Below are 27,671 nucleotides of genomic sequence, written 5' to 3'. Positions count from 1 at the left end.
CAGTGTGGAGCTTCCCGCAACTAGCGCAAAGCTTAACATCGCCGAGGCTTAAGGTTTTCTGGCAATAACTTTATATTCGATACCTTGGGAACCTTCCACGACAGTAGAGGTTAGGGATGCTTCAGCTGTAGGCCAATTTCAAATAAGAGCGGGGTATCCAAGCGACTGCATCACCCCGCTCATAACAAGTAATGCGGGGAGATGCATACTAGCTTCAAGTCATGGATGGCAAATTGGACCAGACGACGTACCTACTAGTTATCTCACGAATACCCTGTTTAGGACAAACAACTAAATCTTAGCATTCTTGCTTAATAAGATCGGCATCTAGGAATTTTTATTTATTCAACTAATACTTAAGTAAATTGCTTGTTATTAGAGATGAAAATCAACTTGTCAATGAATGAGGGGAACCCGAAATTTCCACGAATGCGAGTCGTCGGCTTATTTCGCGGCAGATTGTGTGTATGCCTTAGCACTCCATTCCAAGCGAACGTCGGTCAGTCCGGTTAAATCCAGTGAGTCCGGGTTCTTTATCGTGATTGTCCACTTAGTAAATGGGGTGGGTTGGCTATATTCATCTGACTCTACAATCGAGTCCCTTTCGATATGATACCTCCCCCCCGGAGCGTCACTATAGTCGAACGGCTTATTGAGTAGAGGAGGGCTAGTGAATTGGAATATCTTGTCGTTTTCAATATCGGCGTATACACCGGAAGTTGAGATACGAAGCTCGTACTGCGAGTGATTATCTCCCATGCTGATTACCTTGGGCTTAGCCCCAACGAGGAAAACATGGAGGCCAGTAATTCTGAAGTGAGATGCATCGTCGAACGGCCCAGCGAGACTCTGACTTTCAGGGGTATCAGATTTGCATGGTGCCAGAGTGAAACTAGCGGAATACGGTGCGGTTTTCAGTGACGCGACAATCTGCGCTGAAAAAGGCGGAGGAAGCTAAGATTTGACTTATATTAGTAGCCATGAGGTATTGTTGTTGGAATCTCAATATACTAGGACTCACATCCACAGTAGCTTTAGATATGGGTGTCAGTTCTAGAATCTAATTGTTAGTCTATGTCTCTTTCTAAGGTAGAAATTCAACCTTGTAAGTAGGAACTTACTTTCAAAGCCCCCCGGGTACTTTTCTTTATAGCGAGTAAGTTCTAGCTGGAGCGTAGCAAGATCAGTCTTGTATTCGTTAGTATCCTTGAGGCAATCTAGCTCGACAGAGCTGTTCCCCAATGCCGCATACTTGTAGGCCCACATGAGACTGCGCATGACCAGTGTAATGCTAGTCCGTATGGACATGAATCGGTCATAAAATTTGGCCATAGCTTCCTCTTCGAGCGCCTTTTTCTTCTCAAATTCCTCTCGGAACTTTTTCAGATCCTCAATATCGCGTTTACAAAGATTCAACTCAAGTTGTAAATGAATATACTCCTGGCCGGCTTTAATGGTCTCCGCCTGAGCTTGAACGAGCTGCTTCCCATTAACGGCGTGCTTTCGAAGTTCTAGCCGGTATGCTGCTGCACCCTTAATATCCTGTTCCACAGCAAAAGCTAGCTGTGCGTCGGATTCAAGCGTCCATTTGTCCCACGCTCCCAAAGAAATGATAGCCGATGCATCTGCGGCTCCTCCGATGACATCACTAATCTCGTCGACGCCAGCTTTTGGGTTCTTGATGAGCTCTTCAATTGAAGTTATTGCCGTTTTGACGGTGGGAAATAGTTTAAATATCGGGCCCAAGGCTTTGAACAGGTCTTTGAGGGTATTGGATTTCAGCAAGCTGCCAACGGCTTTTATGTCTTTTTCAGCTTCTTCAACAGCTTCGACTGTTTTTTTCACATCACCTGCTGGTGAACCGGCTCCGCTACATATCGTTCCAATGGCTACAGCAAAATCTAATACATGTTAGCCATTTCTTCAGTCAAACAAGCTAGCACTGTCCGAAAAAGAGGGGCAGCCACCTACCGATAACCGCCGTGATTAACGCAAAGGCCGCTTTGAATTTCATCGCATCTTTCCACTCTTCAATTCCAAGAACAAAGGCTGATCTCGCATTACGGAGGGTAAACTTGTCATCTTCGAATTGTCCTTTGAGAGTATCGACAATCTTTGCAGATTGATTGTATTTCTCTAGCGCTGCCTGCACAAACGTGCGACGCATATCTGCTACGTTTTCCGCATGTTTAGCGGCCAAATCCCACGCCTTCAGGCGGTCTTCAATTTCTTCTGCCTTATTCTGAACAAGTTGGTATTGCTGCTCGAACCCGTCCGCGGCATTTATCAGAGCTTCTGTTGTTTTGTAGTACAAGTCGAAGCTTAAAACGGGTGCATAGCTCATGTCAGGCCCAGTAACTTCTTTTGCGGCTAGTTGTTGACCAATGGATGCGGCTTGGAGATTTAGAAACGCCTGAGATTTAGTTTGTGATGTTGCTTGCGCAACATATGCGGCCTGCGAGAGTGCAATGGTTGAGTATTTCCAGAATAACACTGATGCGATACGCAGTTGAGTTTCCAGGTTGCTCTGAAACTGGTCAGACGGTTCAATTCCGGTATAATCTTCGACGTAATGCACCTCAGGCTTTGCCGACCCTTTTTTGAATGATATCTCAACGCCCACATGCGGAGAAAATTGAGGTCCCAATTGAAGGTCCTCTGTCCCATCTTCCCCTTCAACGGAAAAGGATATTGGCTTATCAAGGGCTGAGGCATAAATGACGAAGATACAGGCATGCTCCGTGTCGGGTTTGAATCTGAGATTGATTTTCGAGGTAGCAGTCACCACTCTTGCATGAAGCAGAGAGATCTTAGATTTCGACAGATCGACCAAAACCTCCCCTTGAAAGCATATCACATCGGCAACAACTCTTACAAAGTCCACTTCAGGAATAGGAGTCTTTGGATACTCCCAATAAATGCTTCGTTTTGTCCATCTTCTCTACCAAATATTTAGTTATTTCTCACTATAGACCAACAAATAGAGACTCACGGCTTCTTTTTCCAGCAGCTCATACGTCTGCATGGGAATTTCCTTTATTCCCACAGCCTCGGAGTATTTTTTCCATCCATCTGGCGACGAAGGTTGCGGATCGCGCAGAGAGATAGGCATCTTTTCCTATCCTTTCAATTATCCAGAATCAAAAGTTTTCATACACAGTAGCACAACTCGTGGGCTCGAAGATAGTTACTATCTGTTTCAGTGAGATTAGATATGGATCGTATGCCAGTTAAGTCACCGACGGGGAACTTTCATCGACGTGCAGTCAACTTCGACCTCCAAGGTATACGTGGCTAGCATAAACTGGGAAGCGCGAGTTTCAAAGGATTGGAGCCGATGAATACCTGCATCAATTATCATTCAGACTATAACCTCAGCGCTGTAAATGCCACACCCCGTATCCGCATGACAGGAGAACCAACAGTCATGTCTTCCCTTATTCGCAATAGATGCAGCAAATGCCTTGGGGTATCTCGGTAAAGCCGTGCCTATAAGATCACCGCAACACCCGTCAGCTTTAAAATCGGCCTAAATTCGTTCTTACTCTGAGTAACACGCGACTTTGCATATAGCATTGTAGAATCAAAAAAAAAAAAAAAAAAAAAAAAAACTCTCCCTGGGTAATGCATGGCTGCCTAATTTTCCATTCCAACCAAGACCGTGAATGCATGGAATTAAACTATATGCATGTTACCGAACATCCATTTCCTTTCTTCTTCGTGAAGCACATCGTATTCTAGATGGCTGTAAAGCGCACGGTCCATTTTTAACCCTTTGCAGGCAGGTAATTTGAAGATCTCAGGTTTGCATTGGCCCATCCAGTCCGAATGCAAATAAACATTCGTCATTTTAGACCATTGACCCGATACAGACGAGACGAGAGCTGAAATATGAATCAAGGAAACTGAACTTCCACGGTTAGATCATTATCGACGAGTTTGATCATTTTGATGGACATGTATTCCATATGACGTACATCAGTTTGCAAAGTAGTGTTGAGCCTTCGAAAGATAACCTAGTAGGGAAGCTTAAGGCCTGGTCTTCGAAAGGGTCTCATAGTTTAATCTAAGGACTAGTATTAGTTACAAGAATGTATAACTTTCTGCTAAAGCCCACGGCTTCTCCGTAGGGAACTTCTCCTTATTTTCTTTGGACACCCTGAGAATCACTCAGCCGTGTGTGCTTCCCATCGATACGTTGCCCGCATAACCCAATAACAGTGGAGAAATACTTACAATTACCTAAAATTTCCATGTTGCCTAGATTAGCAGGGTTATTTGGCATGACCGTAGTAGTTCGGTCTCCGGATTCAGTCGACAAAGTGGCAGGTCTGACTGCCCTAGTCCATTTCCCCAAGAAACAGGCCCAATGACATCAATGTGACCCTGCGGAACAGATTACACTCCGCCTTATCCCTGGCCAGCTCGCCTATGACATAGTGGTTGCACCAGTACTCATTGCCCTCCACGGCACCTGAAATTTAAAGCTTTCGAGATAAGAAGTCTAGCATAGGGATCGACAATGCGCCGTCGCCCGCCCCCTCAATTATGCGCTTTCCAAAGACCGGCACTTTGAATTCGTGCAAATAACGGACCAAAGCAGTCCACGCGGCTGGAGATAGTCCTGTGGTGGTGGGTATAATTCCTGGATCGGAAGTGATAGCTGAACTTCCAGGTTAGTGGAGCGGGATTTATACCTCCAAGGCTTGCGGTCAAGATTAACGAAAGGGTTCCATTTGGTGAGTAGCTTAGGTGACGCCGAATAACTTCAGAGTGTTTTCGCATTCTAGGTCAATATCGCCATCATACCACCCGAGCTATGAGGTTATCATGGCTAGACACAGCTGTAGTTCTAGCGTGTTTCCGCAGGCTAATAACAAATGCCACTAGCAAAGGTAGTTTCCATCTTTATAGTAGAGTGAGAGAGTCGATGGATCGAGGAGCACAATGGCAAAGGCCCCTAAACTAGGGAATAGGTAAAAAGCGCGGAGGAAGCGACAGACGGAGCGAATATATGGAGAAGACCCCTTAGAAAACTTCGACCCCTTTGTGCTTAATAACACGCCCGCTGGAATATTGAGTAATAAAACACATTGAAGTACTCCTTGTCCAGCAAATTAGAACAATATATCAACACCGTAATCCGCTTGAATACGACAGGAATAAAACTTCCTTAGTCAGTGACACGTGACCGTAAGTAGTTAGGTACCGAGGTAAAAGTCACGTGTACACACGACGCCCTTTGTTTTCTTCTCCAGGATAGAGAGATGGACGTCTCAGTTTTAATATCAAGCAGTGTCATTGGATCAGAGCCGGATGGTCTACAAGCTACAATTTACTGGACATGGGGTGTCTCGATAAGTATGGGACAGCTAAGATACGAAAGACCCTCAACAGTTCAGATTTCAACTTGGATTAACAAAACATTGACAGTTTCTCAGAGCGCCTTCTAGTTGCTACTAGAGGACATCCCCTTCCACCTTTATAGGTATCTAGTGTACTGGAGATAGTTCACGTTTCGGGGCCTCTTTGCGTGATACTTGACATAGATTACCCAGCTGACCAGAGTACAGTATATCAGCGGTGGGGAGCACTGTTTAGCATATCCAGCGCCTTCTGAATGAACTCCTGCTGCAATTCTTCAACTAAAACCACAAGCGTTAACAAAGTCCATCCTACTAAGCAAAGTTTATAGCTGCTCACCTTTACTTTTGACAGTCTTCCATCCCTCTAGCAAATGTGCAAGCTCCACTTGCAAGAGCCTGTCCGTGTCCTTGCTGTGAGGGTCCTGGAGCAATTCCTGCAGGGCAATAGAGTCACTGTCGATAGCATGCCAGGAACCTTGAAATAGTGAGTACTTCATATGTTCGCATCGTCAACATCTACGTCGATTTACTGACCTTCAAAAGCTTTTAGATCGTTAATGGCACTGCCAGCTTCTGTATCGAGCTCCTCAACCCATGTCTGCCGGCCATGTTAGTAGATGTCAGGGTTCAGTCAGATTAAAGCATGGCTTACCTTCAGGTTTTCTAAACCGGATATACCACCACTGATACCAAAGAGCTTCTCAATTATTTGCATGAATTCGGCTGCTTTCATTCTTTCAATCAGTTCCCGGTAGACGTTCTGCAAGTCTTGCTGTTCGCTCTGCCAGTCTCGTACCAATCCCCCGATACCAATCAAACCGGCATTGCGAGTGGCAATGTTAGCCGATACAATGCATTCCATGTTGATTTTATTGATCTTATCATGCATCTCAGTCGTTGGGCTTTTACGGTACTTGCTGAAGCAATCAAATAACTCGGCTAAAGATGCCAATTAGCACAACTCACATGAGGAATTGAGACAGATTTTTGGAAGACACGCTTACGGAAAGTGGATTCGGCTAATTTTGCAAAATCTTGGGTGTTCGAGCACGCGGTGTTTAGCACGTTTACAGTGTTCTAGATATCCGATTAAAATGCGTTTGCCAGTTTAGGGTGGGTTTAAAAGGACTCACTCTAAAGTCATCGGCAATTTCGAACATCCTCACAAAGACCTTCAAGAGCTTTAGGAGGATATCGGCGTACTTATTAAAAAGTTAGCCTAATGAAACGAAAAAGTTATGGGGCGCTCGAGTAATTGGTTAATATACTTACATGGTTATATGTTTTATCGTCAATATGAGCACGCTCACGTATTCCCGAAACGGACTGCGGCAGGTTCAAGCATGCTATGGCAAACTTGGTGCCATTCATGATGCGGGGCCCATTGAGACATACTTGACCATCGTGAACAATATCTCGAGGGGAAAGGAAATTCTTGTCAACGGTCATGGTGCTAATTCCAATAAATGCCTGGCTTGAGGGGATGAGGTATTATAGTTCCTTTCGTCAAAATTTGGTATTGAAGGGATGGGAACAAAGGTGAGAGCCTGGTGTTAAATATTTATTCAAATATAGAGGGCCAAGGTCACTTTGAATTCCTGCCCATTCGTTATGTTATGATGTCGACACTAAGTTCAAGATCACCTGGATTGTTGATCTCTTGCCTGGGTCTTTACACGTCAGCCTATTTCAATGAATTTTCACAAGCATCTTCCTTTCTAGGATATTCATATGCTCCTTGGAATACTATTACCCTAAAAAGGCATAAGGTACGCAGTGCACGATTTGCTGGTTTGCTTCCTTCAAATTTGGATTCTGATATTGACTGCAGCAAAACTTACTTCATAGAAGTGTTTACATATTCCTTTGCTCACAGTTAGTTCCTGCGGAGTAACTAACTGTTCAATGCCCTCTATCAGATCTATATCCTTCGAGTAAACTCAATATAAGAAAAAAGCAAAGAAAAGAAGAGAAAAGAAAAAGAAAGCCAAAAAAAAAGAAAAGGTCCAAAAGAAGAAAAGAAGGGAAAAAAGAACCGAGAAGAACAAAAAGAAAAAATGAAATCCGTGTTCCATAGAAGCTTTTACTACGCAGTAGTTCTAGGAACTGAAAAGAGGCGGGCTGACGGGCTGAAACAAGACAGGCTAGTCCTTGTTTTATGCAGTCAATATTGAAGAGGATATGTAGTGAGTTGCAGGACTTCCCCGAGCCATCTACAAATGCATAAGTGGACAAAATATCAATCTGAAGAATATCTTACAGTATACTAATTCGTCCCCGTGAGCGATACTAGCACTTGACGTGGTCGACAGAAGTGACTCCTTGCCCACGGCCAGAAATCAGAGCATAAATGGGGTGGACTCATCTCCCTCACTCCTCTACCGTTTGTTTCTTTGCACTAATATAACTTCACCTCGATCTAGGAACATGGCTTCTAAACCTGGGTCCGCTTTGGACGACATCTGGTCCCCGAACCCGGCCTTCATGGTGGCCGTCAAGGGCAGATGGAACGGCAAGCTGAAAGAACGTCAGGTGTTTGCGCATTTTAGCCCTCAGTTGTTTTCCTTCATGAAATATGTCTGGACCGGCTGCTTCCTCGCCATAACCCCTGAAGACTATGCCAAACGAATGGGTATTGATCTTTCCAAAGCCCCTGCTGTTGCATCCGAGGTTAATAATCTGGTCAAAACCTATGAATCGGTATGTAATGGTCTATGCACTATATCGAAAGGGAAATAGAATGGACACTTACAAGCTATATAGATCCAATCAGCCAACAAGGGTTTCCGAGATGGGGCCTGGAAAGCCTTGATCCAATGCTCTGATGATATCTACAATTTCACAAAGCTTGCCGGCGGCACTACTACCAGTTCATACTATGGCAACCTGATGCAGTCAATTAACGATTACCATACTGCGAAACATAAGTCTCCCCCAGATCAAGCTGCGATGGCAGAAGCAAAGGCGAGTATTCAAGAATTCGCGGAGATGTTGGTCAAGCATACTGCCCAGCAAGAGTCCGGATATGGTAAAGTTTCAAAGGGAATCAATGACTTCGGATCCATCGTTCAGAAGCATCAGGAGGCATTGCACGGAAACTTAGCTGCCATGAAAAAATTACTGGACCCGCCGGAACAAAGACATCTAGAACTCACGGTCGAGTCCCTCCAGCAGGTTTTGTCGCACCAGGGAGAGGAGTACACTTACAGTATGTTTATTTGAATGGCGTACATGCACACGGATCTCTAATATACGTTCATATAGATGCGATTGCCGCTACAATCCCATTGTACGCAGTGTGGTGAGTGGACTTGATATTTCCTATTCTTCGCTCTTTTGGTGTAGATAGCTAATAAGCCCAGTACCTTATTTGGTGTCCTTCCATCCACAAAGTTGTCAGCATATGGCCCTCAAGCTTTATCCATTAAAAACATCATTGAAGCGATCGAGGGAGAGCTAAAGCCGTATGACGGGGCATTGAAATGCGGTCTCATGGTCGGTGCCGATGTTCAGCGATTGAGCGTAAGTCCCAAGAGATATGTCACTTTCTGGTTTTACTTGCGTAAACCTAACTAATATTTCTTTTAGGGAGAAGCCGACGCCTTCAAGGGTTACGTTGGGCCTGTTATTGAGCTCCTAAAAGCCTTAGAGGCTTGCTGGAAGAAGATAGACAGCGACCTCCAACATCTCTATGCCTCAGTCAAATCGAACGAGATTCCCGATATCACGTATACGAAGGAGCAGATACAAAAAGTAGTCGACAGCTGGAATGAACTAGGAAAACATGGTAATTATACTGTGCCCTTAATTCTGCATAAACAATTCATCACTAACCACTTACTTTCGTAGTGGATGAGTACCGTAAATCCATTTACACCACGGAGCCTACACCAATGATGATTGGTGAATGGTCTAAGGAAATTGACCAGTAAGCTCAATTGTGTCGAGTGGGAGGAGCTGGCCAACTCTTAAGTATACTCCGGCTCCATAATCCTGTGATAAACAGCTCTTATTTGGTCATAGTTGATACATCAACCTTGGTTTCTAATTTCGGTATCGTTTTCGGATATTATTCGGGGCCACTATTGGTATATAATTCTAGTAAAATATATAGTAATCGTAGGAGGAATTGGTTGGGAAGGACAGGTTCAAAATAGCCATGGGTTCGTTCCTATTGGACAGACACTTGTCCCTTTCTTTGACCACCGTCAACTACACCAACTTCGTTGAATATAAGAGCAAGCGTACTCGTCTCTTGATATAATTTGCTTTAAATGCTAATTATTCCAATGTCCCCAAGTGGTGATGCCTTTAATATCCCGAACATACTCTTTATATCATCGATTACTCAAGCATACTTTGTCTCATCGCTGTGCCTGGTCGCGAGTCATCACAACAACCTTACCGTTAGGTTGGATATCCATCCAGCGAGCTTATCATGGAACGAAGATGCCTCGTCTTACTAGAGAAGGCCCTAACGGAGCCTGTATGTGCTCCGTATCTCCACACCTACTATGATGCTTATATTTGTAGTGGAGGATATTTCAGAAGAGGAACTGTTTAAGTATACTAGGAACCGCTGGATGCATGTTTTGAGGTGCCCCGTCGTGGCCTATGACACTTTCACTGACTCGGTGTAGATATAACGAATCTTTACACCTATCGTTGGGATATCTCAAATTTGATCCTCAACAGCTTCTGAAAGCTGCCGTTACTGCAGTCTCTGGCGAAGGTGCTCGATATTGTACCGCCCCCAAGTTACTTACTACCTACTACCTGGTACACCTCTGCTAATTCATTATCCAGGTACTAACGTCTTCGAATGCCGCGAAGGGCTAAACAATAAGGTCTTTATTCTGACCATGGATAATGGCATAGAAGTCATCGCAAAGCTTCCAAATCCAGTCGCTGGTCCTGCTTATTATACAACGGCATCTGAAGTAGCGACTCGAGAGTTCGTAGGTACTTTTGCGATACAATATACCTGGGGACTGATATCTAATAGACAGTTTCAATAGCTGCGTGATATTCTGAAAATTCCTACTCCTCGCATCATTGCCTGGTCTGCTGATCGGAGTAATCCCGTTGGGGCGGAGTATATTTTGGAAGAAAAAGCACCAGGAAAGCCACTGGGAATGCTTTGGTACCAATGGCCGATGATGCGCAGGCTTGAAATAATAAAACAGATTGTGCAGATAGAACAGCAGCTTGCATCTACGAAGTTTTCAAAAAGCGGTTGCATCTACTTCAAGGGGGATGTCCCAGACGATTTATGCAGCAATGGAATTCTGGCAACCGGCTCATCCTTGCCTACTTCAATACTCGAGCGCTTTACATTGGGACCACTCGTGTCAAGTAATATGTGGCGTGGAGATAGGGCTAGCATGAACATGAACCGTGGACCATGTAAGGCTGCGCTCCCCGAAGACCCTAAAATCAATCTCACTCTTACTAAGACATGCAGTCGACGGGCCGCTAGAATTTGTAGAAGCTATGGCGAAGAACGAAATCCTATTCACTAAAAAACATGCCCGTCCTCGCATGAATTACCACCGGTCATCTACGGAACCTCAGTCTCCAGACGAGCTTCTGGAACTTTTGAATCGATATCTTAAGTTATCTCCCGCTATGATTCCACCAGTGGAGGTGGATGATACACATTCGCCAACGCTTTGGCATCCTGACCTGCATCTTGACAATGTATTCATTGACCCCGAATTGAACAAAATAACGCGCATAATTGATTGGCAGTCTGCTACCGTTATGCCCTTCTACTATCAATGTGGCATTCCAAGGATGTTTGAGCATCCTGGCGGCGTACCCCATGACTGGACCCTAGCGCTCCCTGATAACTATGACAGCTTAGACCAGGAAGAGAAGGAAAAGTTTGAGAATGATCGAAAGAGCATGACCTGCCATAGGTATTACGAGGTTGAAACAGGGGCAAAAAACCCAAGCCATTTAGCCGCGCTTCAGCTCAGGAATCTTGACGTCCGAATAGATCCTTCCCGGCTCGTCGTGAACGTATGGGAAGATCAAGCTGTCTTTTTCCTCCGGCGTGCACTGAATTCCATCGTGGAGCGGTGGCAGGATCTTTGTCCAGAATCCGGTACATGTCCCGTAACCATCGGTAAACGAGAATTGGAACTACGCTCCGCTGAAGAAGAGATTTCGAGCAGCGTCGCCGAAATACTGACCCTCTTTCGAGATGGGTGGGGACTACCGCCAGATGGAATGGTGCATCCAGCTGATTTCGAGCGAGTGAAGGCGGCGGTCGCGGAGCGCAGAGATGCCTTCTTCGAAAGTGCGGATAACGAGACTGACAAGGAGCTATATAAACGCATATGGCCCTACCAGGATGGAGAAATGTAATATATGCAGTATTCTAGCCGTGTTTGAGATATAAATGTGGGGCCCTAAATTTCTGGGAAGTACCAGACACCATATCCAGGTGTTAATTATTCAACGCCATGCTATTCATCTGCTATAGGATGATGGGCATATCGTTACATAGAGGAGTGAATGCGTGGCTCGAACAGCGATCGAGAGTCAACCATCATAACTGCCAAACCACCAATGCATATCCTCAGGCCGTTTTCTAACAAAAGAGTGCGAGTCATCCCAATAGCGATCTAACAGCCGCGGATCATCATACTCGTCATCAAAGACAATAGGAAACTCAAGAGAGGATGAATCATCAAGTGAACGATCTCGTCTTCGCCCTTTCCATCTTCGTCGTCTGCGATCATGTTCTTCCCTGAGGAAAGAAGGGACACCTAATAGGGACTCGTCATCGGATGACCAGTCTGATTCGTCATGCAGTTCTCCATGATCCCTGTCATGGACTATATCTGGCTCGCCATCGAGAAAGTGCCTTCGTCTGTGATGACGAGGACAGGAGCGGCCATGATGTCTAGCATCGGGAGGTCGAGGGTGTATAGATATGGGGAGCCCCGTTGGTAAGTTGATGAGTTCTCTAGGTTGGGCATAGCGACGGTGGCCACACATTGGTGCAGACATGTAAGTAGGCTGGTAGCTTCTATGGCCACCATCAAAAGCGCTACGTCGTGGGGGAACTACTAGCACCTCTTCCTGGGGCGCAAGCTGGTGAGAATAAACACGACCCTGAGCGCGCGGTTGGACTTGCTGGTGATGGTGGCGGTTCGGGGCCCCGTAAAATAAACTGTGATGGGTCTGTATAGGGTGAACTTGTTCGTGAGCAGGTGCACTAGCTTGTATTGCATGTGGTGACTGTCTGATGAGATGTTCTGCACTCCTGAATCCAGGGCCGGGTGCGTGAATGTATGGGAAACGACGCCGACCAACCACCGAGGCCATAGTTCGGCCAGGTTGGATGCCCGAGCTATCTAGGGGTCCTCTGTGGTTGCCGCCTTGACGCCTGAGTGGGAATGAAGGCATCATAGATATGATCCGGATATGTATTATCCTTCAGATATCTAAAGAGCTAATCATGGCTATATCTAAGTAGCCAAAGGTGAATAGGCCTAGGAGGATCTGCTGAAGAAATACTCCATATTTATATGCAACAGCATAGCTGCAACGATGCCACAGATGTACAGGAAGAGCATGTTTGCTTGCCGTGCAGCATTCCATCGGTCACAGGGCTTATCGAGAGAATGTCCTGCTGTTTGATGCAGTCGGGCAACAATTAGACTGAGTCCCCGAAATATCTGACGGTTAGCAAACACTTTCGATGCAAACATCGCCACAGCTAAGTACTCTGTATCTCTCTGGAAAGCCCGGAGAGACGAACGGTTAAGCTCGAATCGTCGCCTGGTCCGGCTCGTACCCAGACAAGAAGTGATGACGTTGATACCAGCTTCTGGGCCGAAGCTGGCACTTGACGGCTATTCTATAGGATAACTGGGAACCCGCATACCTCCTACTGGAGAGTATATGCTCTGTACCGCCATCCAGAGACCGCCACCAACGCTCCGATAGAGCTTCTTTGCCGGTGAAACGGCGTTCTCCGTTAGACTTCCACAGTGAAACGGCGATGTCTGTCTTCAACACGATATTAGCACTGTTGACTCGCTTGTGGAGTAGAAGCGAGCTACCGTCAGGGGTCTATACGTGTCTTGTATGCCGGCCACAGACTGTCTTTGCTGCTCGTAGTCTGCCAGAGTATACCGGACAAGTGTACCAGACAAGTAACCAGACGAGCCTCGAACACTAGATGTCGTAATCATCCATAGTTGGCTCTATCAAGAGTCTATCAAGCAAGACTGTGAAGTTGAACGTCAAACTCGACTTTTGCCTCGTTTAAAGATGGTGCGTGGACTTAGGGATCCCCGTGGTGCTAAGTTTCTTCTACTGTCCGGTCTCCCACACGTGACCACTTCCACCCTGAGACAAGTATTGCCACGCTGTCCCGTGATTTGTCCTGCGCCTTCTCGGTTTTTTCCCTTTTCCCACTCCAGCCTCCGCGAGCCCGTCAGGTTGCAGGAACTTCTTCAGGACCTTCTTCATCGATCGCCGTCCTTTGATCTTTGCTGCTCGATCTTTAGCGACTTCTCACCACTCCGTCTCGCACCGTCCAAGCCCTCGATATCGTCACCTCTCGCCCTTCCTCTCCTGCTCACTTTTTTCTTTCTGGCGCGCCTGACTCCAAGTCCGCTGTGGTAAGCAAGTTTGTCGTGTGTCCAAGTTTTCTTCACCACCGTGTACCGAAAAGTGAAGACGACACGGCCACCCTTGATCTTATTTTCGTCTCTTTCCTGTTCTCACGGTTGCTGATCAGCCTCTCCAGCTTATCGACCACACCATGTCTTCGCCTCTGCCATCTACGTTTGCCTCCGCGGCTGCTGGAAACACACAAGAATCGGCCGCTGGGTCGAGGAGAGAGGTCATGAATAGCGGTGAATGGTAGGGATCCTCCGTGCTCTCTGGTCCAGGAGACCTGCCTCGTTGATCGGGCTGTCCGTACCGGCCGTCGTCGTGGAGAAAGACCGGTTTCTAGGTCCAGGCTGACTATTTTTATATAGGTCTCGAAATCGCATGAACGGAGCTACACAGACGTTCCGCCGCCCTTCTGTTGCCACCAATCCTTCCCACAGCCGAGAGAACGCGCCGGCGGCCGTGGCCAACACCTCCAATCCTACCAGTGCTGCGTATATCCCACCCCACCTCAGCTCCAATTATCAATCGTCGCGTAACGGGGACAGTAGCTATTCCAAGGAGCAGCTACTCAGTCTTTATAAAAACCAGCGGGGATCAAAGGACTGGGGGAAGTCGATTTCTGGATATTTTATGGGCGACTGGAACCCTCGCAGTGAACGCCCACCAACCAACGGAAGTTGGGGCAAGCAGGACGACTCCAAAGACTATAATGCCGCAGGCCCGGAAGTCTGCTGGGATCATAAAGGCCAAAGCGAACCACTAGGCTTAATGGATATGAACGAGGAGGAGAAAGAAGTGCGTGTGACTCTCTTTTGGATCTCAAAAAAAAAGGACTCTGTGCTGATAAGTGGTCATAGCTGTTTTCTACCTCCGTCAACTCACCTCTCAAACCTCCACCCCAAAATACCAACAAGGATGGAGCTTCGACCGGCAGTACGCTTGGCCGCAAATTGTCGGTCTCTCATGGTCATATGAATGCATTTAATTCAACTTCACCGGCCTCCACACGCACCGTCCCTCGGAGGCGGGGGACCGGTGACTCGGGGAATCCGCTGTCACCTACCAGTTCCCGCTTCTTCCGCGATGAATCAAACGTTGCGACTCCGCCTCCGTCCATCCTACGCCGGAAAACCGACATTAAGGAATCCGCCGTTGACTCCAAATGGGAGGAGAAGGAGAAGAGCTTTGCCGAACGGGACCCCTCATTCGACATTAGCTCGCCATTCGGCTCTCTTAAACGAAGTGCTACGAACCCCGTCAGCGCGGGTGCCCTTGGCTCCAATTCTCCATGGTCGTCAAATCAGGGCTCGGCGTTCGGTTCAATGGGAGTTGGAGCCTTTGGAAATTTCGCCATGGGCAGCGTTGCACCGCAGAGCGCTACGGAAAAGAAACCGGGCTTTGGAAGCTTACGCGGTGAAAGTCGGTTTAAAAATCTACTCTCCAAGGGCAGCTCCGAAGACATGTCCGGTAGCAACAAGGACAAGTCGTCTGCAATTGGTCTTGACCGGCTTGCCGAAACTGAGGACGACATGCCCAGGGAAACGACCGAGGAAGCCTTTAGGAACCGCCCGTCTCGTAGCGAAACTAATCCCTTTGTCGATGAACGCCGTAGTGGAAGTGCTGCACTTGGAGGCCAGGAGATAGGCACGTCCGGGATAGGAGGGATCGATCAGTTCGGTCTCTCCTCGTTCGGGATGCCGGGAGGCACATCCGCTCTACGTGATCTAGTTGCGTCATCTCAACCCCCTAACCATACGCACCATGAACCCATGAGCCCAACGCATACTAACCCTTACCAGAGTCCGCGTGGCGATCGAAACAACGACGTCGGTCTTGGAGATCCCGATAATGAAGGCTCTGATATCCAGCAACACGCTCGTCTGCCTAACATCAGCGATCTGCGCGACGATTCAGGCCATGGCTCGTTCAGCGCCATGTCTCGCTCAGGAATCATTTCCGATATTCCTGCCGCTGATCGCAGTCAGACATCGAGCGTAGGCGCCAATCGTGGGTTCCCCAGCTTGGGAGGATTGGGCGGCTTAGGTTCTCTCGGGAACTCCGGCGGATGGCCGACAAGTAGCGCCACAGGCACGCCAACTCGAGAGAGACCTGCGTTTGGTTTTGGTGATCCAATATTCGGACCAATGTCTGACTTACAATCGCCTGGCGCATCTGGTCTGGGAGGAGCTGGCATCTTTGGTTCGCAAACCAGCCTCTCAAATATGGGAGCTACCTCACGTCCCAGTAAATTGGGCTCTCTCTTCCCGCCTGCCATGCAGGACCAAATGCGCAATGAGCAGTCACACTCAAACGAAGAGCCTGGAAAACCACAAGGTAAATACATCTATATTGCTATATGAAGATTGACACGAGTCTAACATCTTGATAGATCCCTTTATGTCTCATGATAAATCTAGTGCAATGTTAACCCATCCAACGTCAACTACGTCTCACACCCCTGTAGGTACTTCTGGCGGTGGAGCAGTCACCAACCCTTCGGCCCAATCACTCTTGGACGGGAATATGCCTCAGAGCCAGAACGCAGGCCAATTCGGCGGTTCTTCATCCAGCCAGCTCCCTCCCGCGCAACAGCGACAGATGGTTATGCCTGATCGTATGCGCTGGATCTACCGTGACCCACAGGGTAACACTCAAGGACCCTGGTCTGGTTTAGAAATGCACGATTGGTTCAAAGCCGGTTTCTTCACTGCGGAACTACAAGTCAAGAAACTTGAAGATGTAGAGTATGAGCCTCTCGCTCAACTTGTTCGACGTATCGGCAACTCCCGCGAACCGTTCCTAGTTCCGCAAATTGGTGTCCCTCACGGTGCGCCAATGAGCCAGCCAGGACCATGGGGGGCAGCACCACCGTCACAGGCCGGAGCTGTTCAGCCCCCGTTCGCAAGCAGCTTCCCTAGCTTCGGCACTACTCTTACGGCTGAGCAGCAGAATGCATTGGAGCGCCGAAAGCAGGAAGAACAATACCTCATGGCGAGGCAGAAGGAACACCTTGCACAGCAACAGGCGTTAATGAAGATGCAACAGATCCAGGGCCCTGCTCATCCTATCAACCCGCAACAGCTGCAGCATCATTCTAGCGCCCATAGTCTCCAGAGTCAGCCTAGCTTCGGTAGCATCACTTCACCTGCAGCTTTCCAGCCTACACCGATGCAAGGCCCTATCCAACCACCTCATTCCGTGCCTGCTTTCTTCGAGGGCCCTATGAGACAGAACACTGGACCTCCAGGCTCCCAGGCCGGAGCACCGGAATTCGGCGTTGGCCACGATGAAATGCCTATCTTGATGGATAGGATAAACGTCAATAGGGGAGCGGGTCAATTTGGGTTCAATAATGCTGGTTCTTTCCCACCAGGACACCAAGAGAACCAAGCGCACAACCAGGCTGTTTCCACCATGTTGCAGGACCGCAGCCGTCTTCAGCAGGAGCAGGAGAACTTTACCAAAGCCCATCCTGAGTCTATCTTTGACCAGCAAGCGAGAGATGAGCGGGTTCGTCAATTTCATGCTCTCAGAATTGCCGATGAGGACATCCCTGTTCGACGCACCGAGGAGCCGAGCAGCCACCGAGAAGCTAACCAGGAACAACGATCACAAGAAGAATCTCCTGTCCCAAACGACCAGAACCACTTCAATCAAGGTGATGAGCAGGAACTTACCCTAACTCAAAAGGTGCAAAATGCTGCTTCGGCACAACGGCTTCACCAACAACAACAGCAGCAGCAGCAGTTTAACATTCAGGCTCCCCCAGCGGAAGTTGAATCTCCATGGGCAAAGATCGATAATGGGCTGCCACAGCCATTCCCACCACCACCTTCACAGTCACCACTTCCAGCTCCAGCTGCACAGCGCAACCGCCAGCACGTAGCAGACAACCTTGCAGCGGAGACCCGTTCCGAGACCCAAACCCCTAATGAAGTACATGCCACATCTGTCGCACCATGGGCCAAGGAACACTCTGAAGCCGCCAAAGGGCCCTCTCTTCGTGAAATTCAAGAAGCTGAAGCTCGTAAGGCTGCAAAGCTAGAAGAACTTGCTGCCGCCACACGCCGAGCCATAGCCGAACAGGAGCGCGCCAATCCACCGCCTGCCCCTGCGCCGGGCCTCCCGTCAACCGCCAACTGGGCCCGAAGCGGATCTGCGTCCACCCCAACAACAGATGCAGCTTCAGCATGGTCGAAATCGGTAGGCGGTAAGAACCAGGCAACCCCCACCACTACCGCGCCAAAGAAGACACTGGCGCAGATCCAGAAGGAGGAGGAAGCCCGTAAACAGCGTACTGCTGCCGCGGCCGCTGCCGCTGCATCTGCTGCTAACTCCTTGGGAACTGCAGCTGGAAAGCGCTATGCTGAGCTTGCTAGCAAAATGACTGCCCAGCAGCCCGCATCACCTGCTGCTGCGAGCGGCGCCTGGACTACCGTGGGAGCTAGCGGCAAGGCCAAGGCATTGCCTGTTACTACTGCTGTCAACTCAAGAAACGTCCCTGGTTTGACCCCCAGCCCGACGCCAGCTACGAAGCCCAAATCCATCATGTCTCGAACCGTAAGCATTGGTAATTCCGCAGCTGCTTCGGCCAATCGTCCAGCCGAAGAGCTGGCGAAATGGGCGAAACTAGCCCTGGAGAAGGGACTTAATAGTTCTATTAATGGTAAGTCAAGAACCACATTCTACCAGCCTTGTGCTACGTAAATCTAACATATCTACACAGTGGACGACTTTGTACAACAGCTCCTCTTCCTACCCCCAGAGTCGGAAATCATCTCAGACTCCGTCTATGCCAACTCCCAAACCCTTGATGGCCGCCGCTTCGCCGAAGAATTCATCAGACGCCGTAAGCTGGCAGATAAGGGCATCGTTGACCCTGCTTCTTCCGGAGCAGGCGCCTTCGGGTCACCAGCTGAATCCAAGAATGCATCCGACGGCTGGAACGAGGTCGCCAAGAAGGGGAACGCGGCTGCTAGTCGTGAAGACACGACAGCCAGCAATGCTGCCTTCAAGGTGGTGTCTAAGAAGAAGGGCAAGCGGTGAATGCCATCTACGCCAATCTCTTAAATGATTACTTGACAGGGTGTGGTCCTTTGCTATTTTAATTCCAAATGTTTGCTTGCGTGCGTGACAATGATACGATATGGCAAGATGGTTCCAAAAAAGGGAAGAATTGGATAGACGGCGTTTCCATACAGAGCATATCATATTCTTCCTCCCTGTATTTCATAGCTTGCTATCCCGCCTCTCTGCCCTGATATTTTCGTCTGCCTTTTGCGTCTATGTCTTGTGTACTCTATGAAACCATACTAGCTAGGCTTTCCAATCTTGATTCGATCTCCGCCATTCCTTTCTCCCGCTGTGACACCCGTTACTTTAGCGAACACGCCCTATGTATGACATGGCATCTCTTGGAATCTGCTGACACCCTGCATAATACCTGGCATCGATCGATCGAATCGGATATGCCATCACCATCAGCAACATCACCAACAGCGTCGGCCCACGATCGACCGATGGCAAGCTTAGCTTCACCCCAGCTATGGATAAACCTCCCGGGCCTTCGTACTCTTTGCCTCTTCGGGCCGTTGACGTTATGTAATGCAATGTATAGAGTTAACCCAGAATTGCGCCGAGGTGAACTAAACATGGCGGGGAGCAACTTTCGCTTTGTCTCCCGTATATTCGAGTCACAGAGGAGATTATTATTTTTTTATAGAGGGCTGTCTATATAAAGGCTTGGATATCTCGTCCTGACCTGTGCAAATTGAAAGAGCTACACAGCTGGATAGTTATCATTAGTTACGGTGTTTAATATTCCATCCAGCATGGGTTCATATCAGCCTGCTGCCTCCTTCGGCAATTCCCTTCTCAAAGAGTTTCCATTGGAACCGACCTTCAGGAATCTTAACCATGGTAAAGAGACAAACGACATTATCCCCCTTATATAAAATGAGCCAATGCTGATTGATATCCTTCAGGTTCGTTCGGTACATATCCGATCGCCGTGTTGAACAGGTTCCGCGAAATCCAGGACAAGTTTGAGGGTAGCCCTGATCAATTCCTCCGCTATGATCTGGCACACTATCTTCTCGAGTCCCGCAAAGCGTTAGGTACCATGCTCAATGCTCCTACGAACACGATCGTATTTGTCAAGAACGCTACAACAGGCGTTAATACTGCGCTACGTAATCTTGTCTACCAGCCAGGGGATATCATTGTCTACTTCTCTACTGTATATGGAGCGGTTGAGAAGACCATTGCATCACTGGCAGAGACAACCCCAGTCCGCGGACGCAAGGTCAAATATGAGTTCCCTATCACGCATGATCAGATGGTGGAGAAGTTCTTGACGGTTATACATAAGGCAAGGGGCGAAGGGCTGAACGTCAAGGTCGCCGTGTTTGATACCGTTGTCAGTCAACCTGGAGTCAGGCTGCCCTTCGAGAGACTCACGGAGATATGCAAGAAAGAAGGGATCATGAGCTGCATCGATGGTGCACATGGTGTCGGACAGATTCCTCTCGATTTAACCAAAATAGACCCGGACTTTTTTGTCAGTAACTGTCACAAGTACGTTTATCATCTCAGAGCACCCTCCTATCATAACTGATGCTAATCATTCCCTTAAGATGGCTCTTCACCCCTCGTGGATGTGCAGTATTCTACGTCCCGATGCGCAACCAACATCTCATTCGCACCACCATGCCAACATCCCATGGTTTTCTCCCCGTTCCTGGAGTTCTGAAAACCGGCTCCGAAGAGGGTGAGCAAGATGACCCTTACTCCCAACCATTCGACATCCTCTGCAACCAATCGAACTTTGAACTCCAATTCGAATGGACCGGCACAAACGATGACATCCCGTTCCTCTGTGTTCCTGAATCCGTCAAGTACCGCAAGGAAGTATGCGGCGGTGAAGAGAAGATCATGAACTACTGCAACAACCTAGCCTTTGAGGCTGGAAATCGTGTGGCCCAGATGTTTGGAACGGATGTTCTGGGTGAATTCTGCTCGTCTGGCGCATTCGACCCAGCCAAAGAAAAGGAGAGCGAGTTCCGTAAATGTGCATTTGCAAATGTACGATTGCCAATTACCCTTGTAGACGACCAGAAGGCTACTCTGGGTAAGCTATCACGGCCCGAATGGCTTGTCGTGAAGGCCAGTGATGCAACATCTACATGCCGATGGATGGAGCGTCAACTGATTCAGAAGCATCATACGATGTCTCCTTGCTATGTGCATGCTGGCTCAATTTGGACTAGACTTAGTGCACAGATTTACCTAGAGGTGAGTGATTTCGAGTGGTTGGCTGGCGTCTTTAAGGGACTGTTCGAGAGGCTGGCTGTCGAGGATGCTATGGCTGCCTTGGATATAAAGAATTAGGGAATTGTAACTTGTAGATTTCCCTGAAGGTGTCTTTTGGGAGGGAGGACTTTGGATCCATGAAATAGCAATAATGTAGCTTCATAATGTCATGCAAATGGACATGGCTGCATGTATACGCAATGAGTACCCAGTCACATCGAATGAAATACTGTTTACTTATCTTTGACGATACAAGGCCATTTTAGTTATTAGATCAGGGGAAAAGGACATTAAAATGTATATGAGGAAGACCAAATGATTACGTTCGCTATCTTTAAAAAGGGGACATCAAAAAAGGAACGCCGCCACTAGAATAAAACGGAATACAAGTGAAGGCAGATGGGGCAAAAAGAATAAAACGCCTGCGTCGCCCCATAATGCCCAAGAGCTAATAAGATCCAAATCAATAAAATGAAATCAAAGGCTCCAGCCCGTCACCTATAACCCCAAACCAAGTCCGAGTTTTTATGCAGTTGAGAAAAAAAAAGAAAAATGGGGCGTTGAATTCGTGAAAAGGCTTCTCGGACGTTTGGAGTAAGTAAGACGTTCGATGTAGATGTCGAGAAACGTTTGGGGTTGCGGTATGTATGTACTAGGTACTACTGCCTCCTCCAAAATGATATCTCATCCACCCAGCTAAACCGCCAGGCTGCGGTGAGTCACTTCCAGTATTTGTACTGTGAGATTCGGGTGCTGACCGCTCTGACGGTTGTTGGTTTCCTTCCTGCGGTCGGGTATTATTGGGGATGTTAGGCGGTTGTTCTGATGGAGGGCTTGAGGGAATAATAAACGGATTTCCAGCGCTACCAGGTGGGCCAGCTGCAGAACCTGGCAGGCCTTGATTTTGCTGCTGTTGCGTCTGTTGATGTGCTGCCATTATTCCCTGTCGACAATGTGGGCATGTATCATGCTCATGCAACCACGCTGAAATGCAGCTATCGTGAAACCAGTGGTTGCATGGCAGCATGGTAACTTCTGTGCCTAAATCAACGCTATCCATACATATGGAGCATTCAGCCTTGCCCTCACTGCCTAGCATAGCTTTATCGACTTTCTTCTTTGGTAGAGCTCGAATGGCATCGTCAGAGGCTGGAGCGGGTGCACCACCATTCATGTTCTGGTCCACAAGTTCAGATATTACGCGGTCTAGTTCTTCTTGGGAATAGACGGCGTCACCATGTCGGTGCATCCCGAGAGCCTGGGCGATGACGGCGAGAGGGTTGCCTAATACAAATCCACCGCCATTGTAAGCTGGGGGAGGAGCGCCCTGTAAGAAACCTAGAATACTATAGAGGTATTAGAATATCGCAATAAAATAGAAGATAATGCTAGAGAGCTACTCACTCGTTGAAGTTATGCAGTGGCTGGGGGTTGTTCCCCTGTGGGTGATTTGCATCCTGTGGCCATAGCCCTCCACCTAATATCTCTGGGGGGTCCGTGTCTCGATAGTTATTATTGCGTGGCTGGTTTTGGTTTTGATATCCATAGCCGGGCGGTATTCCACCTCTGTTGGGCTGTGTTTCTGCTATGCCTTGTAGGATGGCGTTGAAGTTGCGAAATATGGGTACAAGGGGGTCTTCGGCGGCACCTGGATGTCCTGCATTTCCGTTCATCGCCAGTCTGATACCTCCTCCGCTTCTTGGAGACCGAATAGTGGTACTTGTAAATTGAAATCTACCATCGTTGGAGTGGTAGTGATGGCGGGTGACGTGCCCATTTGCGTTGTTTTCGTGGAACGTTTGGTGATTGGGTAAAAAATTGTTGAAGCCAGAGAACATGGTCGGGCCAGGGTTATACGGTTGCTGCTGCTGCTGCTGCTGCTGTTGCTGTTGAAGTCGGGGTTCGGAGTGGGTATCTTCGCTCTGTTCGTTATCCTCCTCAAGCTATTGTATGAATTATTAGCTGGAGTGTTCAGCCCGGAGCGCATCTTGATATAAAATACTTACTATTTCGACAAACTCCGACTGACAGTATGGGCAGGTGAGCCCATGCTCGCTCCTAGGCCATTGGTGTTCGCACTCGTGGCAGAAGACTTGGTCACCCGTCACCCGTTCGGCCATGTTTGCAGAGGGTTAAGAACAGCCGGGAGACGATGAGAGGTTTGGGAACGAGTCCCTCTTTTTTAAATGCGCTTGTTGAAGGATCAATATTTATATCTTTGACTGTCGGACAATGAAAACATAATAATGAATGAACGATGCTCGGCGGGGCAGGCGCTGCAGGTAAATAAAAGACGGCCCCGCGACTTTGTGGTCCAGAAGTTTGTAACGATATCGCGAACGAGGGGGGTTTGTTCGTGCAGCCAGTGGCGGAGAAACTCGTCCGGCTTGTAGGTACGTATGGGAGTATTATTGCTGTCAACGGTGTCGGAGATAAGTTGAGCTGGGGGCTGTTCCTTAGTTGTCGCTGGGCTCGGTGGCCAGGCGGGAGTTTGATGCGCTAGACAAACATCCAGTTGACCGCGGGAGAGAAAAGTATCTATCGACAAGGCTGCAGAGGGTCCTGGGCTTTCGCGAAGCTTCGCTCGCCCATCTGCTCTTTCTTTTCTTTTCTTTTCTTTGCTTGTTGTTCAACTTCTTCCTTTGCGCGAGGAAGCTGGAAAGCAAGATGACGTTGGTGATGCTTAGTCATCATCTTTTTTATGGTGAAGAAAGTCGAAGTCGGAGGAAGAATGAAGGTGAAGTCAGAGATTCATTATCAGGTACGCTGGACCAAGAGGAGAGAGAGAGAGAGAGAGAGAGGAACAATGGGGAACTGCCTCTTCAAAAAGCCAACGGAACGCCCAGCCAAAAATGCTCGCCAAAAAGAAGGGAAGAATATACAAGAGGGCATAAGTAGATACTCAAAAAGATATTACATCGTAATAGACAGGTAGACCAGAAAGAAGCCATCGCTTGCTTGTCTCTCGCTCATCGCTTCCTGGCTCCCCTCATGATGAGCCCTCCGATCAGGCCCGCGGCCACGGCGACACCACCGATGATAGCAGCTCCTACAAGCCCTTCTTTGGCGACCTTGTCATCGATCAACGTCCGCAGACTCGCGGACTGCAGGTTATTCGGCTCGTGTTCTAGGAGGAGGTCGTTGTATCTCCTGGCCTCGCCGTAGTTTCCCAGCTTGAAGTTGCCCAGGGCAAGATAGTAGAGGCATTCTCGTCGCCGCTCGGGAGCTGTTCTGAATATCTCAGAGAGCAGTCGGGTTCCTTCTTGCTGCTCAGGCCGGGCGTTCGATTTTATTAAGCCCTTTGTTTAAACAGTTAGCTTCCGATAAAGGACCGTAGGAGGCGGAGCGTAATATATACCCAGGCATAGTTGAATTTGGTCTGGACGCCGACGTAGTCGCCCTCTTTCTCGTACTGTGCCCGAAGGACCTGGAGTTCTGCTGGTTTCAAGGGGCTGTCCATCGTTGTTTTCGTCAGTCTGTGAGTCTGTATACAAGGACATATGGAACTGACCTTTCAGCGTCCGCGGCATCTTTAAATAATAAACCCGTCCATGTTAGTCGTAAGCTGTTAATGCGGAAGCCTGGGGGCTGCAAGCTCTCTTGCATAGCCACTTACAAGGTAGAGAAGCCATAGGTACGGGGAAAAGCTATCTCGGATGTTTGCGCAAAGATAGACACGCCTTTGCAAGCTCCTGAAACGAGTGTTCTTCTTTTGTTGACCGCTTAAAACGACGAAAAGGTGCAAGATGAAGCCGGAGAAGAAGTTTTGATGCTGGCTTTGCCTGTGGCGTTGCGGGGATCAAGCCGCGCTTCTTCGAGTTGCTGCAACAACAAAAACATCAACAACATCAACCAGCAAACACTGGCTATAGAAGCGGTAGAAGCTATCCAAGATGCTCCTCGAAGAAGATCCTGCTACGGTAATGTCTCTCCCTAATATATATTCACGATGTATGTCTAACTATTCTACAGCTCATCCACCATACAATAACCAACTTCAACATCCAGCCAGACAAGGCCGCTCTCTCGCGCATAAACGACTCTCTCTCTTCCCTCCAGCAGTCTCGAGACCTGCGCTTCCAGGAAGTCGAAAACTCCCTCCGCAAACTCTCGCGCCAGCTAAACACGCTCAACGCCCAGCACAAGGAGACCGTCGAGTCGCATGATCCCGCTCGCCAGGCCGCGTCCATCGTGGAGCTAGACACAGAAAAGTTCCGGATTGCGAAGGCCGCGTCCGAGCTGGAGATTGAGAGTGAACGGTTAGAGGCCGAGCTGGAAGCGTTGAAAGCCAGACAAGCAGAGTTAGACGAGCAGGGCCTCGAGGGAGACGAGCTTACGAGAAGAGAGAGAGAGGCCGACGATGCGACTATGTAAGGTGTCCTTTGCGTGCTGCTATGGTAGGCTTGTAATACTAATCATTGTTGCGACTAGACTACGGCTTAAAATCTATCGATCACTAGGCATTGATGTTGACACCGACGAGGCTGGCAATTATAACAAAGCCATTATCCGGAACAGGCGAAAAGGAGACGTCCACGTCGTGAATATCGATCCCAAATTCTCACGGTTCTTTTATGCGAATTATTTCTGGCAGGCAATGTAGGGATTGTCTCGCGCAGGAATAGCTGGATACACTTAAATTTCTCCTAGGACATGGAGTTGGGGCCTCGTTTTTGATACCCGGTATGATATTTGAAGGAGTTCAGAGGCAGATTTGTATTTATATATTAGCACCCGAATATGCATGTTTATGAGTTCTAGTATCCCGAGTAGCATCGTATCAATATATTATTTGACTACCAGCCATTATCCGCAAGTATATGACTACGCCTACTACATACGGGTGGTGGTCTGTATTGATTTGCTGCGTGTTTACTATTGGCATCACCATGTTTAAGAGTCGAGATGGCGATCTTCCGCAACAAATCAGCATCAACAGCAAAGAAACAACGTCGTCATGTTCAGGACGTCATTCCAATGAAGAACCGCCTCTGATAATACCTGAAAGACACAAATAATGCCTGTCTATCGCCCTCGCCAGGCCCAACGCATAAACCATCTGTTCATCTTTATATCGATCTCCGTCGTCTTCACGCTCTACTTCCTTCTCTTCAGACCAGCGCCTGGAAGCCATGCCATATCCAGCATTCAACATCAGCCTGAGCCGGACTCCAAGAAGCTAGCAGCAGCTTCAAAGGAGCTGGTCGTCGCAAGTGTGACGTCCGACAATACATCCTGGATACAGGAGCAATTGTCTGGTTGGACTCCGAATGTTTACATCGCTGATGCCGGCGTTGGCGCTGGCGACGGGGAGAGTAAATCGGGGTTATCTATCCCTGTGAACAAGGGGAGAGAGGCCATGGTCTATCTAACGTGAGGACGCCCTGATACTGAGAGTGCATCGTCCTGGTGCAGGAATTTGACTTGGGCTGAGATTTATACACCCGATCCCAGGTATATCATAGATCGCTATGACAAGCTGCCAGACTTTATGATTTTTATGCATGGCCAACGATATCAATGGCATAATGACGATCCAATATATGGCATGTAACCCCTAGATATATGATACTCACAGAAATGACATAAAAAAATGCTAACTGCACCACCTAGACGGGGCCTCGATTATCAGCAAACTTCGTCTCCAATCCGTTTCCAAGGCAGGCTACGCGCCTCTGAGATGCAGCTGGGTCCCAGGCTGTCCAGTAGAACTGCACCCCTTGAATCCCATTGACGAAGGCCCGATAGTTCGCAAGCAGACTGAACTTGCATTCGCAACGGTCTTCAGGACTATATTCCCAGGCACCGAAGTCCCAGCGGAAGTGGGTGCAACATGTTCATCCCAGTTTGCTGCCACGCGAGAACAGGTCATGCTGAGGCCCAAGACTGACTATGAACGTATTCGAAAATGGCTCATGGAGACGGAGCTTCCAGACGATATTAGCGGGAGAATCATGGAGTACATGTGGCACAGTATGTACCTGCTTTACTAACGGTTTCTCGCCCATTGAGCGTCTATGCTAACTATGGTAATAGTAATTATGCAAAAGAAACCGGTTTATTGCCCGCCTGCTGGGGAATGTTACTGTTTCACGTTTGGCCTCTGTGGCCTGAAATGCACAGCCGCTCGGTGTGAGAAACAATATATCCTGCCTACATATGCTGCTGTCCCTGACGGCTGGCCGGAAAAAGGTGGAGGTAAAGATGGATGGCCAACTCCAGGGTGGAATACATGAACGGGATACGACATTCATCCGGGTCCTTCACTTGAAGGCCCCACGCAGTTGACGTATTGTTTGCCTCACAGAGAATGTATGGACGTTATGATCCTAGGATGAACGAATTAGCTGGCCG

The 27,671-nt window shown here is 48.3% G+C and overlaps 8 protein-coding genes across 8 annotated transcripts; 4 read left to right on the top strand and 4 right to left on the bottom strand.

The window, feature by feature from the left end:
- Nucleotides 1–444: 444 nt before the first annotated feature.
- GIQ15_02153 (uncharacterized protein) lies at nt 445–3,112 on the bottom strand (the record flags this gene model as incomplete). Its single annotated transcript, XM_033549570.1, has 5 exons — nt 445–954; nt 1,022–1,053; nt 1,122–1,901; nt 1,972–2,941; nt 2,993–3,112. 5 exons carry the CDS (start codon nt 3,110–3,112, stop codon nt 445–447), a joined length of 2,412 nt encoding a protein of 803 aa, XP_033406731.1.
- A 2,465-nt stretch (nt 3,113–5,577) lies between these two features.
- GIQ15_02152 (uncharacterized protein) lies at nt 5,578–6,815 on the bottom strand (the record flags this gene model as incomplete). The annotated part of the gene is made up of 7 exons (XM_033549569.1): nt 5,578–5,645; nt 5,704–5,841; nt 5,901–5,964; nt 6,019–6,305; nt 6,371–6,443; nt 6,500–6,568; nt 6,639–6,815. The coding sequence occupies 7 exons, from the start codon at nt 6,813–6,815 to the stop codon at nt 5,578–5,580; spliced, it is 876 nt and encodes a 291-aa protein (XP_033406730.1).
- Nucleotides 6,816–7,793: 978 nt separating this feature from the next.
- GIQ15_02151 (uncharacterized protein) lies at nt 7,794–11,738 on the top strand (the record flags this gene model as incomplete). Its single annotated transcript, XM_033549568.1, has 10 exons — nt 7,794–8,066; nt 8,130–8,574; nt 8,631–8,667; nt 8,729–8,888; nt 8,955–9,153; nt 9,216–9,294; nt 10,007–10,110; nt 10,173–10,324; nt 10,385–10,772; nt 10,831–11,738. 10 exons carry the CDS (start codon nt 7,794–7,796, stop codon nt 11,736–11,738), a joined length of 2,745 nt encoding a protein of 914 aa, XP_033406729.1.
- Nucleotides 11,739–14,151: 2,413 nt separating this feature from the next.
- GIQ15_02150 (GYF domain-containing protein) lies at nt 14,152–19,052 on the top strand (the record flags this gene model as incomplete). Its single annotated transcript, XM_033549567.1, has 5 exons — nt 14,152–14,252; nt 14,372–14,801; nt 14,864–16,340; nt 16,396–18,672; nt 18,733–19,052. The coding sequence occupies 5 exons, from the start codon at nt 14,152–14,154 to the stop codon at nt 19,050–19,052; spliced, it is 4,605 nt and encodes a 1,534-aa protein (XP_033406728.1).
- Nucleotides 19,053–19,837: 785 nt separating this feature from the next.
- Nucleotides 19,838–21,395, top strand: GIQ15_02149 (uncharacterized protein; the record flags this gene model as incomplete). Its single annotated transcript, XM_033549566.1, has 3 exons — nt 19,838–19,925; nt 19,991–20,582; nt 20,642–21,395. 3 exons carry the CDS (start codon nt 19,838–19,840, stop codon nt 21,393–21,395), a joined length of 1,434 nt encoding a protein of 477 aa, XP_033406727.1.
- An 858-nt stretch (nt 21,396–22,253) lies between these two features.
- On the bottom strand, nt 22,254–23,437 carry GIQ15_02148 (ring finger protein 126; the record flags this gene model as incomplete). The annotated part of the gene is made up of 4 exons (XM_033549565.1): nt 22,254–22,312; nt 22,380–22,663; nt 22,722–23,260; nt 23,324–23,437. The coding sequence occupies 4 exons, from the start codon at nt 23,435–23,437 to the stop codon at nt 22,254–22,256; spliced, it is 996 nt and encodes a 331-aa protein (XP_033406726.1).
- An 849-nt stretch (nt 23,438–24,286) lies between these two features.
- Nucleotides 24,287–24,777, bottom strand: GIQ15_02147 (mitochondria fission 1 protein; the record flags this gene model as incomplete). The annotated part of the gene is made up of 2 exons (XM_033549564.1): nt 24,287–24,616; nt 24,676–24,777. 2 exons carry the CDS (start codon nt 24,775–24,777, stop codon nt 24,287–24,289), a joined length of 432 nt encoding a protein of 143 aa, XP_033406725.1.
- Nucleotides 24,778–25,210: 433 nt separating this feature from the next.
- Nucleotides 25,211–27,553, top strand: GIQ15_02146 (uncharacterized protein; the record flags this gene model as incomplete). The annotated part of the gene is made up of 7 exons (XM_033549563.1): nt 25,211–25,237; nt 25,290–25,687; nt 25,749–25,916; nt 25,968–26,000; nt 26,433–26,632; nt 26,931–27,290; nt 27,354–27,553. 7 exons carry the CDS (start codon nt 25,211–25,213, stop codon nt 27,551–27,553), a joined length of 1,386 nt encoding a protein of 461 aa, XP_033406724.1.
- Between the last annotated feature and the right edge of the window lie 118 nt (nt 27,554–27,671).

Source organism: Arthroderma uncinatum (genome assembly GCF_011692745.1).
Source record: "Arthroderma uncinatum strain CBS 119779 chromosome Unknown scaffold2, whole genome shotgun sequence".
Taxonomy (NCBI): Eukaryota; Fungi; Ascomycota; class Eurotiomycetes; order Onygenales; family Arthrodermataceae; genus Arthroderma; species Arthroderma uncinatum.
The sequence above is the reverse complement of the archived record's forward strand: the minus strand, read 5'-3'. Positions and strand labels throughout refer to the sequence as shown.